The sequence below is a fragment of the Oncorhynchus mykiss genome, chromosome 23 (assembly GCF_013265735.2).
Source record: "Oncorhynchus mykiss isolate Arlee chromosome 23, USDA_OmykA_1.1, whole genome shotgun sequence".
Lineage (NCBI taxonomy): Eukaryota > Metazoa > Chordata > Actinopteri > Salmoniformes > Salmonidae > Oncorhynchus > Oncorhynchus mykiss.
Window position 1 is genome coordinate 24,304,719 of NC_048587.1, and position 16,463 is coordinate 24,321,181.

A 16,463-nucleotide genomic window follows, 5' to 3' on the forward strand; every position below is an offset into this window, starting at 1 on the left:
AACGACATTTATTGGATATTTCAAACTTTTTTAACAAATCAAAAACGGAAAAATTGGGCGTGCAAAATTATTCAGCCCCTTTACTTTCAGTGCAGCAAACTCTCTCCAGAAGTTCAGTGAGGATCTCTGAATGATCCAATGTTGACCTAAATGACTAATGATGATAAATACAATCCACCTGTGTGTAATCAAGTCTCCGTATAAATGCACCTGCACTGTGATAGTCTCAGAGGTCAGTTAAAAGCGCAGAGAGCATCATGAAGAACAAGGAACACACCAGGCAGGTCCGAGATACTGTTGTGAAGAAGTTTAAAGCCGGATTTGGATACAAAAAGATTTCCCAAGCTTTAAACATCCCAAGGAGCACTGTGCAAGCGATAATATTGAAATGGAAGGAGTATCAGACCACTGCAAATCTACCAAGACCTGGCCGTCCCTCTAAACTTTCAGCTCATACAAGGAGAAGACTGATCAGAGATGCAGCCAAGAGGCCCATGATCACTCTGGATGAACTGCAGAGATCTACAGCTGAGGTGGGAGACTCTGTCCATAGGACAACAATCAGTCGTATATTGCACAAATCTGGCCTTTATGGAAGAGTGGCAAGAAGAAAGCCATTTCTTAAAGATATCCATAAAAAGTGTCGTTTAAAGTTTGCCACAAGCCACCTGGGAGACACACCAAACATGTGGAAGAAGGTGCTCTGGTCAGATGAAACCAAAATTGAACTTTTTGGCAACAATGCAAAACGTTATGTTTGGCGTAAAAGCAACACACCATCCCCACTGTCAAACATGGTGGTGGCAGCATCATGGTTTGGGCCTGCTTTTCTTCAGCAGGGACAGGGAAGATGGTTAAAATTGATGGGAAGATGGATGGAGCCAAATACAGGACCATTCTGGAAGAAAACCTGATGGAGTCTGCAAAAGACCTGAGACTGGGACGGAGATTTGTCTTCCAACAAGACAATGATCCAAAACATAAAGCAAAATCTACAATGGAATGGTTCAAAAATAAACATATCCAGGTGTTAGAATGGCCAAGTCAAAGTCCAGACCTGAATCCAATCGAGAATCTGTGGAAAGAACTGAAAACTGCTGTTCACAAATGCTCTCCATCCAACCTCACTGAGCTCGAGCTGTTTTGCAAGGAGGAATGGGAAAAAACTTCAGTCTCTCGATGTGCAAAACTGATAGACATACCCCAAGCGACTTACAGCTGTAATCGCAGCAAAAGGTGGCGCTACAAAGTATTAACTTAAAACCTCTTAGAGCTCTAGGGGCGCTATTTCATTTTTGGATAAAAAACGTTCCCGTTTTAAGCGCGATATTTTGTCACGAAAAGATGCTCGACTATGCATATTCTTGACAGTTTTGGAAAGAAAACACTCTGAAGTTTCAGAATCTGCAAAGATTTTGTCTGTAAGTGCCCCAGAACTCATTCTACAGGCGAAACCAAGATGATGCATCACCCAGGAATTAGCAGAATTTCTGAAGCTCTGTTTTCCATTCTCTCCTTATATGGCTGTGATTGCGCAACGAATGAGCCTACACTTTCTGTCGTTCGCCCAAGGTCTTAGCAGCATTGTGACGTATTTGTAGGCATATCATTGGAAGATTGACCATAAGAGACTACATTTCCCAAGTGTCCGCCTGGTGTCCTGCGTCGAATTCGGTGCGCAATTGCCAGCTGCTTCCACTTTACCATTTGATTCAGGGGAGAAAGCATGTGTCCAAGAACGATGTATCAATGAAGAGATATGTGAAAAACACCTTGATGATTGATTCTAAACAACGTTTGCCATGTTTTCAGTCGATATTATGGAGTTAATTTGGAAAAAAGTTTGCGTTTTGAGGACTGAATTTATGGATTTTTTTTGGTGGCCAAATGTGATGTATAAAACAGAGCTATTTCTAATACACAAGGAATCTTTTTGGAAAAACTGAGCATCTGCTATCTAACTGAGAGTATCCTCATTGAAAACATCAGAAGTTCTTCAAAGGTAAATGATTTTATTTGAAGGCTTTTATGTTTTTGTTAATGTTGCGTGCTGGATGCTAACGCTAATGCTAACGCTAAATGCTAACGCGAAATGCTAACTCTAGCTAGCTACTTTTACACAAATTATTGTTTTCCTATGGTTGAGAAGCATATTTTGAAAATCTGAGATGACAGTGTTGTTTACAAAAGGCTAAGCTTGAGAGATGGCATATTTATTTCATTTCATTTGCGATTTTCATAAATAGTTAACGTTGTGTTATGCTAATGAGCTTGCTGATAGATTTACACAATCCTGGATACAGGGTTTTTTTCATAGCTAAACGTGACGCAGAAAACGGAGCGATTTGTCCTAAACAAATAATCTTTCAGGAAAAACTGAACATTTGCTATCTGAGAGTCTCCTCATTGAAAACATCTGAAGTTCTTCAAAGGTAAATGATTTTTTTGAATGCTTTTCTGTTTTTTTGTGTAAATGTTGCCAGCTGAATGTTAATGCTAAATGCTACGTTAGCCATCAATACTGTTACACAAATGCTTGTTTTGCAATGGTTGAGAAGCATATTTTGAAAATCTGAGATGACAGTGTTGTTAACAAAAGGCTAAGCTTGAGAGCTAGCATATTTATTTCATTTCATTTGCGATTTTCATGAATAGTTAACGTTGCGTTATGGTAATGAGCTTGAGTCTGTATTCACGAACCCGGATCCGGGATGGGGAGATCAGAAAGGTTAAGGGGGCTGAATAATTTTGCACGCCCAATTTTTCAGTTTTTGATTTGTTAAAAAAGTTTGAAATATCCAATAAATGTCGTTCCACTTCATGATTGTGTCCCACTTGTTGTTGATTCTTCACAAAAAAATACAGTTTTATATCTTTATGTTTGAAGCCTGAAATGTGGCAAAAGGTCGCAAAGTTCAAGGGGGCCGAATACTTTCGCAAGGCACTGTACATGGAGGAGTTTGGGTATCTGACCAATCACAGGAGGAGAGGAAGAGGATAAGCATCAGACATCACCAACAATGAGGTAGGCTACAACCTGCAGTCAGACTGTTACCAGGAGTGTGTGTGGATGTCTTTTTTTTAGCTCATCTCTCACTGATCATTTCTGTCATGCCCTGATCTCTCATTCCCCCACCCCTTTCTAGCTTTCTATCTCCCCCTTTTTTCCTCTCTCCTTCTCTCTCCCAGTGTGAAGGCTGTGTATAATGAGTTCCACAGCACTCATGGCCATCAATGAACAGGACCACCTGCACTGGTGGAAGAACACTCACAGACCGGGCATACCCACTGACTGGCATCAGTTCCAGGTGCAACACACAGCGGGCTAATGGAAGTTAATGGGGCCTAATGGAGTGTACTGTAATATGGGATGATGTAAAATTGTGCCCCTTTGTTATTGTCCAAGTTTGTCGAATGTAGTGAACAGTGTTACAAGCTAATGTAGCTAATGTAACCATTATTTGAGACTGCTAGAGGGTAATATACTGGACCGGTCTGCCTTGTTGTGGGCACCAGAAAATAAAATACATAAAATTGAAAACTGTCAAGGCACAGAAAGGCGAGCATGTCTCCATCTGTTTTTGACATCATGCTACAGTACAACTATGTCAGTGATGCTAAAGGCCTTTGCCTGTACGTCACATTCAGTGTTTTACCATGATCACGTCACACTTATCAGCCTGGCTAAATCATGCAGTCTGCAAAGGCCTGAAGAACTTAAGAGTCATTCAGTTCTCACCATCTCATTATGATGAATCATCAATTCCTAATTACTGATTGGTTTATTAATTGTTTGTAGATAGCGTTATGTCTCCTCTGTGTCTGTATGTGTGTGAATGAATGACACAGAGATAAGCTTGTTGGGGGTGACTGGGTGCACAGTGCTGTAGCGGTGGGACTGAGAAGACGGCTACAGAGAGCAGACCTGCCAACATGCACAACTACGCAATTCTCTACCCATGTACGCAGGTACAAGATCTGAGTTAAAGTACGCAGAAATGAATAGGGCCTGATTTTTTAATCAAAAATAAATCCACTGAGCAATCTAACATCCCGATTCTCGAGCTGCAACACAGCCATGTACGGAGTTTGTGTCAATGGACATGGAGATGAATACATCATAATTGGACGTCGCTACCCCCTGTCTGCCCCTCCTCCTGTTTGTTGTGATGCTGAGTTTACCTACTGTCAGCTGTACGCAAACACATGGACAAATCCCTTATCGACTCTGTGTTGTGGAAAGGTAAACACTAATTGTTTCAAGCTAACGTTAGCGAACATAAGATGGACATTCAGTGGGCTCTAAAGTACCTGCAAGAAATGAAATGCAAATACGAAAAATAACTGGTTTTGTGCGAGTATGATATACATTTAATTCTGTGTTCCATTAGTTGTATTTTCCACGTAACATTACGAGGATCAAGCAACCTGATAGACTAATTATGATCCACGGCACAAAAAGCATTACAAAAGTATAATACAAAATAAATAAACATCTTGGCATTAAATGGAGTCAGGAGTTTAGGAGACTGCAGATTGAAGAATGAATGTGTGTCCGGTATTAGCTATAGAGGCAATGCTTCTATAGACTCACAAACAGTTCAACTTGGGTTAACCAGTACCATGAAAGTAGCTCACCTTTTAGCCAGGTACATTTCTATGGCAACAAATCCTTCAGAACTAACCTGCTCTTGGACAGGCTAACTCAAGGCCAACTCCACTTACCCTGAATGAAATGACTGAGCCAAGAGTTGAAGACCAATTAAATCAGATACCCTTCCTCTCACAAAGATTGTGTCATCATCCCCTTCATTTGAGGAAGGCTGATTAAATATTTTATTCATCAAATGTTAATATTACACATTTAGTAAAGACAGCATTTTACTTTCCAAACTGTAAATTTTTTCATGTGATTGTATTTTGAAATTTGCAAAAGCCAAACTTACAGCCGCAACCAACCATAGCAGTTCCCATTCAAGTGAAGACCTTCAGCCATTGCTAACGTGTACGCCTTTGGGTCCACAGGACAAGGATTAAGAAATACCGTTCTATCCAGACTAATCGGATTCCCCATTTCTCAGAGGCCATTTCAAAAAGTGCCTATTGGATGATGCAAATAAATGCAACCCCCTTTTTTTAGCAAAAAAACTAGCTGACCGATCTCGGTGCCATCTGGTGACAAAATGGGAATGGAGTTCTCAGCGGTGGTCCAAAATGACGTTCCGGAATATGGATATTGAACGAGAAAAGAGGGGGGAAAAAATTCCCTTTTAAAATGCATTGGCCAATCAAAACCTAAACTATCGTCTTTCCTATAATTGAATTACTTTGGTACATAGGCATCTATCTTCCACAGGCCATTCAAGGATCATCCACTGAAGTTGTTTCTTAAATCGGGAAAAAATACTTTATCTGAAAAGTCTCACCATTTTCAGTTAAACAACAAAGATGAATATGATGTATTTGCTAGAGTCGATTACATGAGGCTGACTTTATGAAAACAGATTAGCGTTGTATTAACACATATTAACACATACACGTATTAACACATAATGAAGCCTTAGTTTATACTGGAATTTCACTTGATGCACTTGTCATAATCCCTTAACTCTGACATGAGTTTAACAGAATTATGTATTGTATTATCATAACAATTGTACAAAACCGTTCAGTGTCACAAACCCTCCAATGAACTCACCTAGGATCCTGAGTTGTGTAACGTCTCCATGCAGACCAAAGAACATCCATAGAGGCCTGGAGTTGTCCACACACACCTGCATCCCCGCGTTGATCCCATTGAGGCTCAGAAATACCTCCCCCTCCACGTTCACCACGAAACACAGGATATCACTGTTATGCAGGGGCGTCCCTACCCGACACACCGCCCAGAATTCCTTGCGGTCGACCAGAGACTCCGGGCTGTATGGCAGGTCATTGGGCCGAAGCCCGGCCGGGTCGCACGACGTCACGCCGTAGGAGAGTGACCCGAGACGAGTGCCACCCGCCTTGGTCACTTTTACAAACACACTCTCTCCACAACACAGTGGCCGGCTGGTGAACACCAAGGTCCTCTCATCACCGCTGCGGTGCTCCACGCCCCGGGTCACCGTGTTCTCATCGAGGGCTTTGACGTTGGCACCTCGGAGTGGGTGGAAGTGGAGATCGCTGTCAAGGAGCGAGGGGAGCAGGGAGCACTGCTGGGAGTTGAGGGAGTTCTGGGGGATGGAACAGGAGGTGGAACTAAGGGGGTGCAGGCGCTCCTCTTCCTCCTTGTGCTGGTGGCGAAGGTCACACAGTCTGATAGAAAGGCGAGGGTCGTCTGGGTCCCGCCATAAGGACGCCTGGTGGGTCACGGTGAAGGAGTGAGGATGCAGGCAGTCGAGAGGCACCATCTCACTGTCTGTCGGGATAGAGAGACACAAAAGCAGAATGGTTAATCATCTGATTAACACTTTTCTTATAAATTCCATGAATCAAATGGTCAAAGGTGTGTAAAAAAAACTTTCTATGTTAGTACAATGCACAAATTTGTACACTGAAGTGTCTTTTTTATTTTTACATTGGAATATACGTATTATGAGCTGTTTGCCTAAAGCTTTTCAGTTGTCTTTCTTATGCATTCAAGATCTACTTTACTCACTGTTATGAAACATAGTCACAAATGCACAAATAGCTAAATGTGCATGTTTATGTGTTTAGAAATAGAAGCGTTAAAGTGGGAAGGGACATTGCTGGGGGGTAATGTCCATATCAGAATTAAATAGACATAATAGCGTTACATAACATTGACTGAATGAGCAGTTCACTTGTCCCTACTACAAAGACCAAAAAGCTCAGCTGTGCCCTGGACGGGACAGTTCTACACAATATCAGAGACCAAACATTCCAGCTGTTCCACACACTACACAGATAACATTAACTAGGCTTTCAGACTCCATATAGCTCACCATTCTGTTGAAAGCATTTATCAGCCTCAAACAGTTCTCATCGAATGTTAGTGCACCCAGAATTAAGTATGGGAACTAAAATGCTTTAATGTGCAAGTCTTTGGGTTAGTGCAGTATCTTATCATGCCACTACAAGTTAAGCAACATGCATAAACATGTTTCAAAAAGCTATACACCCAGTGGAAAGTTTATTAGGTACACTCATCTAGTACAGAGTCAGACCCTCCTTTGCCCCCTAGAACAGCCTGAATTCTCTGGGGGCATGGACACATTGCTCAATTGGTATCAAGGGACCTATTGCATGCCAGGAAAACATTACCCACACCATTACACCCTCAGCCTGTACAGTTGCCACCAGGCAGGATGTGTTTATGGCCTCATGTTGCTTACGCTAAATCCTGACTCTGCCATCAGCATGGCGCAACAGGAACCGGGATTCGACGGATTTGATAATGTTTTTCCACTCCTTAATTATCCAGTGTTGTTGATCATGTGCCCATTGGAGCAAATTCTTGTTTTAAGCTGATAGGAGTGGAACCCGGTGTGGTTGTCTGCTGCAATAGCTCATCCGTGAGAAGGACTGACGAGTTGTGTGTTCCAAAATGTCGTTCCGCACACCACTGTTGTACTGCGCCGTTATCCTTTGACCAAATCAACAAACTGTTTTTGCCCACTGGATGTTTTTTGTTTGTTGCACCATTCTCACTAAACCCTAGACACTGTCGTGCATGAAAAGCCCAGGATGCTGGGTGTTTCTGAGATACAGGAACCGGCACAACTAGCACTAACGATCATACCACCCTCAAAGTGGATTAGGTCATTCACTTTGCCCATTCTAACATTCAATCGAACAGTAACTGAATGCCTTGATGCCTGCTTTATATGGCAAGCCATGGTCACGTGACTCACTGTCTGTAGGAGCAAACAGGCTGGTGTACCTTATAAACTGGCCACTGAGTGTGTTTATGCATGTGCAGTGACGTGTATAAACATGACCCGACTTTACATAAGTCACATTAACATTGACCTTAAGTACAGTATGTCCTCTGTAGCCATTTGAACTATCCCATATAAAAATACTATATTATAGTGTGGTCTAAATACTATAGCATTCACTGTAGTATTTTTGCAGACTTTAATGTAGTGCTAAGGACTGAAGTCCGCAAAAACAGTAGTGAATATTGTAGTATTTACTGTCGTGTTTTTGCAGACATGACAGTAGTATATTGTAGTAACACCTGCCGACTAGGGTTAGCCAAAATGTCACAACTACCAGACTACACCTACTGTTTAATGAGGAGAACACCTCAATCACATCAGGTTCGTGACAGGCCACTGATTGAGTTGGGTCAACAGTTTGAGCAATGCAACAGACCAGACAACATCTTACGAAATTCTATATTTTTTATTCCAATTTTGAATGTTATACACAGGTTCATGATAGCTTTCTGGAAAAAAAAAATGTTTTCACAGAGATTCAGCTGAACAAGTTCACAAGATGCCCAAAAACACTGACAAATACTGTACTTCTGATGGTATTCTAGATCCACTTTATTAACTTATGAAACATACTGTCACATAAATGCATCTAAATGTGCATGTTTTTGTGTTAAATTTGGAAAGGAGATTGCTGGGGGGGTAATGTACATATCAGACAATCATAAATATAGTATTTGAAATGACCCTCTTTGATCATATATGTGACTTCAAGTCATAAGTATTTATGATTGTCTGAATACTGTAGCGTATGCCACTATATGGGTATGTACACTGCTAAAAGAATAAAGGGAACAGTTAAACAACACAATGTAACTCCAAGTCAATCACATTTCTGTGAAATCAAACTGTCCACTTAGGAAGCAACACCGATTGACAATAAATTTCACATGCTGTTGTGCAAATGGAATAGACAACAGGTAGAAATTATAGGCAATTAGCAAGACACCCCCAATAAAGGAGTGGTTCTGCAGTTGGTGACCACAGACCACTTCTCAGTTCCTATGCTTCCTGGCTGATGTTTTGGTCACTTTTGAATGCTGGCAGTGCTTTCACTCTAGTGGTAGCATGAGACGGAGTCTACAACCCACACAAGTGGCTCAGGTAGTGCAGCTCATCCAGGATCGCACATGAATGCGAGCTGTGGCAAGAAGGTTTGCTGTGTCTGTCAGCGTAGTGTCCAGAGCATGGAGGCGCTACCAGGAGACAGGCCAGTACATCAGGAGACGTGGAGGAGGCCGTAGGGGGGCAACAACCCAGCAGCAGGACCGCTACCTCCGCCTTTCTGCAAGGAGGAGCAGGAGGAGCACTGCCAGAGCCCTGCAAAATGATCTTCAGCAGGCCACAAATGTGCATGTGTCTGCTCAAACGGTCAGAAACAGACTCCATGAGGGTGGTATGAGGGCCCGACGTCCACAGGTGGGGGTTGTGCTTACAGCCCAACACCGTGCAGGACGTCTGGCCTTTGCCAGAGAACACCAAGATTGGCGAATTTGCCACTGGTGCCCTGTGCTCTTCACAGATGAAAGCAGGTTCACACTGAGCACATGTGACAGACGTGACAGAGTCTGGAGACGCTGTGGAGAACGTTCTGCTGCCTGCAACATCCTCCAGCTTGACCGGTTTGGCGGTGGGTCAGTCATGGTGTGGGGTGGGTCAGTCATGGTGTGGGGTGGCATTTCTTTGGGGGGGGGTGCACAGCCCTCCATGTGCTCGCCAGCCTGACTGCCATTAGGTACCGAGATGAGATCCTCAGACCCCTTGTGAGACCATATGCTGGTGCGGTTGGCCCTGGGTTCCTCCTAATGCAAGACAATGCTAGATCTCATGTGGCTGGAGTGTGTCAGCAGTTCCTGCAAAAGGAAGGCATTGATGCTATGATTGGCCCGCCCGTTCCCCAGACCTGAATCCAATTGAGCACATCTGGGACATCATGTCTCGCTCCATCCATCAACGCCACGTTGCACCACAAACTGTATTATTGGTTGTCTGATGATATACAGTGCATTCTGAAAGCATTCTGAAATCCCTCAATCTACACACAATACCCCATAATGACAAAGCAAAAACTGTTTTGTAGAAATGTAGTATCTACTTAAGTTGATTGGAGTCCACCTGTGGTAAATTCAATTGATTGGACATGATTTGGAAAGGCACACACCTGTCTATATAAAGTCCCAAAGTTGACAGTTCATGTCAGGGCAAAAACCAAGCCATTGAGGTCGAAGGAATCTTCCATAGAGCTCCGAGACAGGATTATGTCAAGTTACAGAACTGGGGAAGGGTACCAAAACATTTCTGCAGCATTGAAGGTCTAAGAACACAGTGGCCTCCATCTTTCTTAAATGGAAGAAGTTTGGAACCACCAAGACTCTTCCTAGAGCTGGCCGCCCAGCCAAACTGGGCAATTGGGGGAGAAGGGCCTTAGTCAGGGAGGTGACCAAGAACCTGATGGTCACTCTGACAGAGCTCCAGAGTACGTCTGTGGAGATGGGAAAACCTTCCAGAAGGACAACAATCTATGCAGCACTCCACCAATCAGGCCTTTATTGTATATTGGACAGACGGGAGCCACTCCGAGGGTAAAAAGGTACATGACAGCCCGCTTGGGGTTTGACAAGAGAAACCTAAAGGACTCTCAGATCATTTTTGGCCTGAATAACAAGTGTCATGTCTGGAGGAAACCTGGCACCATCTCTACGGTGAAGAAGCTGTGGGAATGTTTTTCAGTGGCAGGGACTGGGAAACTAGTCGGGATCGAAGGAAAGATGAACGGTGCAAAGAGAAAGAGAGATCCTTGATGAAAACCTGCTCCAGAGCGCTCAGGACCTCAGACTGAGGTAAAGGTTCACCTTCCAACAGGACAACAAGCCTAAGTACACAGCCAAAACAACGCAAGAGTGACTACAGAACAAGTCTCAATGTCTGAGTGGCCCAGCCAGAGCCTGGACTTGAACCCGATCTAATATCTCTGGAGAGACCTGAAAATAGCTGTGCAGCAATGCTCCCCATCCAACCTGACAGAGCTTGAGAGGATTGATAGATTTGCAGTGGTCTGATATTCCTTCCATTTCAATATTATCGCTTGCACAGTGCTCCTTGGGATGTTTAAAGCTTCGGAAATCTTTTTGTATCCAAATCCGGCTTTAAACTTCTTCACAACAGTATCTCGGACCTGCCTGGTGTGTTCCTTGTTCTTCATGATGCTCTCTGCGCTTTTAACTGACCTCTGAGACTATCACAGTGCAGGTTCATTTATACAGAGACTTGATTACACACAGGTGGATTGTATTTATCATCATTAGTCATTTAGGTCAACATTGGATCATTCAGAGATCCTCACTGAACTTCTGGAGAGAGTTTGCTGCACTGAAAGTAAAGGGGCTGAATAATTTTGCACGCCCAATTTTTCAGTTTTTGATTTGTTAAAAAAGTTTGAAATATCCAATAAATGTCGTTCCACTTCATGATTGTGTCCCACTTGTTGTTGATTCTTCACAAACAAATACAGTTTTATATCTTTATGTTTGAAGCCTGAAATGTGGCAAAAGGTCGCAAAGTTCAAGGGGGCCAAATACTTTCGCAAGGCACTGTATAACACTTGTATTTTCATCAACATTTATGATGAGTATTTCTGTAAATTGATGTGGCTCTCTGCAAAATCACCGGATGTTTTTGGAACTACTGAACATAACGCGCCAATGTATACTGGGATTTTAAAAAATATAAATATGAACTTTACCGAACAAAACATACATGTATTGTGTAACATGAAGTCCTATGAGTGTCATCTGATGAAGATCATGAAAGGTTAGTGATTAATTCTCTCTCTATTTCTGATTATTGTGACTCCACTCTTCGGCTGGAAAAATGGCTGTGTTTTTCTGTGACTTGGCTCTGACCTGACAATCGTTTGTGGTGCGTTCGTTGTAAAGCCTATTTGAAATCGGACACTGTGGTGGGATTAACAAGAAGTGTATCTTTAAAATGGTGTGAAATACTTGTATGTTTGAGGAATTTTAATTATGAGATTTATGTTTGAATTTGGCACCCTGCACTTTCACTGGCTGTTGTCATATTGATCCCCTTAGCGGTATCTCAGCCATAAGAAGTTTAAACAATCAATGAATTATATATGTTCATTGCTGTTATTCCCACCTTTCCTTTTAGATCAACCATACTCCAAACAAAGCCGACCAACTGTCAATCATTTCTGTAAGCAACCACTTCTGGCTACCGTGCTGTCTTGAAATAATATTTGGGGCGTTGTCGATTGTTCTGAATGGGATGTGTTGTTCGACCATCAGTAGGCAGGTTTCCATTGATCCAGGGTGATTCCACAAAAGCAATGTCGCAACAACAACAAAAAATTGCGACATATCTAATGGAGACAGTAGATGTAGGGGACATTTTAAAAGCTCAAAAACATTTTATCCATTCGACAGGGATGGATTTTGTCAAAATGTATTGCAACAAATGGCAGAATGATTTTTTTTTCAAATAAATGATTTCCGAATACTTCTGAAGTTATGCCGGGCACGTAATGTAGGCTAATCACGCAACTATATGCGCTATTCTAAATGGCAACTGCCTGCAAAACCAAGAAAATAAAAAAATAAGTGTTTTCATTGCAGGGCAACGATTGTTCTAACTTTCCCGAATTGCTTCGCCTTGCTTTTCAAGTTGGCTGGCAAGTTTCACCATCCGATTACTTCAGATCTACAGGAACACAAGTTTCACCATGGCACAGACCATGATACGGTGGCGCATGAGAATATGAATATATTAGAGAATGGCAAATATTAGTCTAGTACATTCTATCCATGCTGGCTTTCGCAGTCTACATGAAATATTTGGACAGGCATATAGGTCACCAATTTATTAATGTGCAATGGAAACACTACATTTTTATTGAACACTACATTTTCAATTTTTTGTTGGTGTGACATTACCTCCAGTTGTTTCCATTGACACAAGATGGTTCAATGGAAACTAACCCTGGCAGACAATTGTTGCATCTATATCAACTTTCTAAAATGCAACAAAAATCACTGGACAAGTTAATGAAAACATAGCTACTGAGTTTATTAAATGTGACAATATTCAAGATGTCATATAAATCCACTGTAATAATGCCCTTTTGTTTTCAGTTGGTTTGTTTGGAGAGGTTTTGCTGGTATGAGGTCCAGGTAGTTTTTTGGCAGAGCCCTTTTCCAATAAGGTGACTGTCTAAGTGAAGTCATTTGTATTTCTAAAATATCTGTTTATGTAAATACAGTGGTTAACTTTTTTTTTTTTAACCATCAGTAGAACAGTATTGTTTATCACAGTTTTTGGTCATCTTGTGAACTTGGTCAGCTAAAGCTCTGTGAAAGCACTGTTGTATATCAGAAAGCCATCTATTGGAAGAAACAGATCTAAGTAATTTTGGTGTACTTTTGTTAATGTGTTATTTATGTGTGTCAAACAAGTCAACCTAATCCTCTAAGCTTAAATAAAATGTAGCTTGTTCTTTATATCTGACTCTGTACTGTTTCCCTTTAATGGACCTAGCTAGAATGTGTCTAATTTTAACATATTACAACTCTAATAAACATTTGATAGTCTTTCTAAAGGTGTTGTCTGGTCGTTGCATTTCTCAGAACTGTTGACCCAACTCAATAGTTGGTCTGTCAAGAACCTGTGTCTGGTTGAGGTGTTCCCCTCATTAAACAGTAACTGGGGTTGTCTGGTAGTTGAGACATTTTAGCAAACCCTAGTTGACAGGTGTTACTACGGTATACTAGTCATGTCCACAAAACACTACAGTGGATACTAAAGTATACTACAGTAATATCTGCAATACACTAGTGAATACTATCGTATACTAGTAATTTCTGTAAAAACACTAAAGTAAACACTAGTATACTACAAAGTCTGCAAAAAACACTAGTGAATACTGTGGTATTTAGAACATAGTATATAATAGTATTGCTTCATGTGCGTTAGCTGTAAATGGGTAACATGTTTGAACTAAGACCACAAAGGAAATACATTAACTTTGTATTATTCTTGAAACATTTCTAAATTAATTGTATTCACGTGTGGTTGTATTCTTTTTAAACAGTCAATCAAGGGATATTACAGTGTGGAGTATAATATTATACAGTATACTACAACATTCTATATTAAGGACTACTCGATCGAGGGTAAAACTCAGAGGTAATCCCCAGCATGAGCTCCCCAATGACAGCACTTTCGAATCAAATCAGCATAAATAAAGCTAGCAGTCAAATCGATCTTAAAATCCTAAAGTAAGCACTATGTGGTCGAGGGATAGTACAGTGTGTAGTATACTATTCTACACAGTATACTACAAAAGTGTATAGTTAGCACTACAAGTTTGAGGGATACAATATACTGTATAGTATACTATTCTCCAGTATACTGCAATATTCCAAAGTAAGAATTACATGACTGTCATGCCCTGGTCTTAGTATTTTGTGTTTTCTTTATTAATTTGGTCAGGCCAGGGTGTGACATGGGTTTTGTATGTGGTGTGTTTTGTCTTGTTTTTTTTTGTTAGGTATTGGGTTTGTATTATAGTAGGGGTTTCTAGCATAGTCTATGGCTGTCTGGAGTGGTTCTCAATCAGAGGCAGGTGTTTATCGTTGTCTCTGATTGGGAACCATATTTAGGCAGCCATATTCTTTGAGTGTTTGGTGGGTGATTGTTCCTGTCTCTGTGTTTGTTGTCACCAGATAGGCTGTATAGGTTTTCACGTTACGTTTGTTGTTTTTGTATTGTTTTCTTCTTTATGAAATATGTATCAAGAATACCACGCTGCATTTTGGTCCGACTCTCCTTCACCTAAAGAAAACCGTTACAATGACTAGTACAGTATTTTACAGTATTCCACAAATGTCTATAGGAAGCACTACACGATCGAGGGATACTAGAGTATACAGTATATGATAAACATATTTGTTTATGTGGGATGTTTTTGGGTGGTATAGAGATGGCCAATGCTGCAACTGAAGGAACAGACATTCTGAAGCACCAACCATTTCCCCTTTCCTTTGGCTGTGCTCAACACCAATACATAGTCTCCCTTAGGGATGAAACGGTTACCGTTCCATGGGAAAATTCCCAATGGTTACTATTACCGTTTCAAATTGTTAAAACCGTGTTTGATTACCTTGGTTTGAAAAACTCACGGTTTGTCTGTCTAACTTGCTAATAGCTGGTCAATAATGTAAACTGAAGCTTTCAGTGTTACCTACTCTTGTAAAAACACTACACGTTGTTCTGCTGCTGTATGCGTTGTGTGTCTGCAGACTCTATTCATCCATTGCACACGATAACACGTTATGCAGTTTAGTCACTCAACCAACATATTTTGTTCATTTAAAATCCGTCAGTCGTCGACTTGGTTGTAAAAGTGTTCAAACAGGAGAAACACTATAGAGTCCTATAGAAGGCTCATTGCTATCACTGCCTTAAGACTCATTTGTATTTATGTCAATTGTGCATGGGGTCATTGCATACACTCAAATGCAACACAGAAGATAGACTGTGTGTGTGTGTGAATAATACTTACAGTATAACACCAATAATAATAATACATTTGCAACTCCCTTGTTTACAGAGTGGGCGTGCAGCAGGCAAACACAGTGATGCTATGGGTCCCTCCTCTACAGTTGTGACACAGACACTCGAGCAAGTATTTAAAAAGGCAGGACTGCAGCCCTTTCATATTGACATGATGCCATTTCAAATTGTTGAGAGGCCTGGCTTTCTGAGGCTGCCGTGCCTCACTACAAAGTGCCATCATGAACATTATTTTCCAAGACAAATCCCAAACCTGTACAACCAGGTTAAAGCTGATGTTGGAAAAAGTTTGGCTCAAGGTGGTTTGCTGCATCTACTGACCTCTGGACCAGTGAAAGTGGGGGTGGTCAACGCTACATCAGCTTCACTATCCATTAACTCACTCCAGACAAGCAACTGGAATCAAACTGCCTGGAAACAGTTCTTCCCAGATCACTCGGCTCACAACAGAGTTTTTTGATAATATGCTGGAAAAGTGGGGGATAAACAAGAAAGACCTGGTCTGCATAACCATAGACAATGCAACAAACATGATCAAGGCTTTTGAAGAGTTCCCAGATCTGTGACTTGTGTGCTTCGGTCATATTTTTAACCTGGCCATCTCAAAGGCCCTGAAAATTCAGAGAGTTGACACAGCACTCAAGGCCTGCCGTCATCTGGTCCAAGGCTTCTCACGGAGCTGGAAGAGAAGGAGAGAATTGAGAGAAAAGCAAGGTGCCCTCAACATGCCACAGAACGCTCTGTTCCATGATGTGGTGACCCGATGGGATGCTTGAGCGTTTCCTCAGCCAACAGCAGCCAGTCTGTGTGACACTGGCTGGAGAAAGAGGAACATGGCATCTGATGCCGACATAAGTGTCATGGAGCGACTGTGCCAGCTCCTTGAACCTCTGAGCAAGTTTACAGATGCACTTGCTTCAGACACACAAG

The 16,463-nt window shown here is 41.6% G+C and overlaps 1 protein-coding gene across 2 annotated transcripts in view; it reads right to left on the reverse strand.

Annotated features, from left to right (window-relative positions):
• Positions 1–16,463, reverse strand: part of LOC110502475 (E3 ubiquitin-protein ligase NEURL1) — a 68,317-nt gene that overhangs the window by 11,820 nt on the left and 40,034 nt on the right. For both annotated transcript variants that reach the window (XM_036960344.1, XM_021580511.2), the window contains exon 4: positions 5,699–6,400. In XM_036960344.1, coding sequence (XP_036816239.1) covers positions 5,699–6,400 — 702 coding nt within the window. The remainder of the gene's footprint in view (positions 1–5,698; positions 6,401–16,463) is intronic.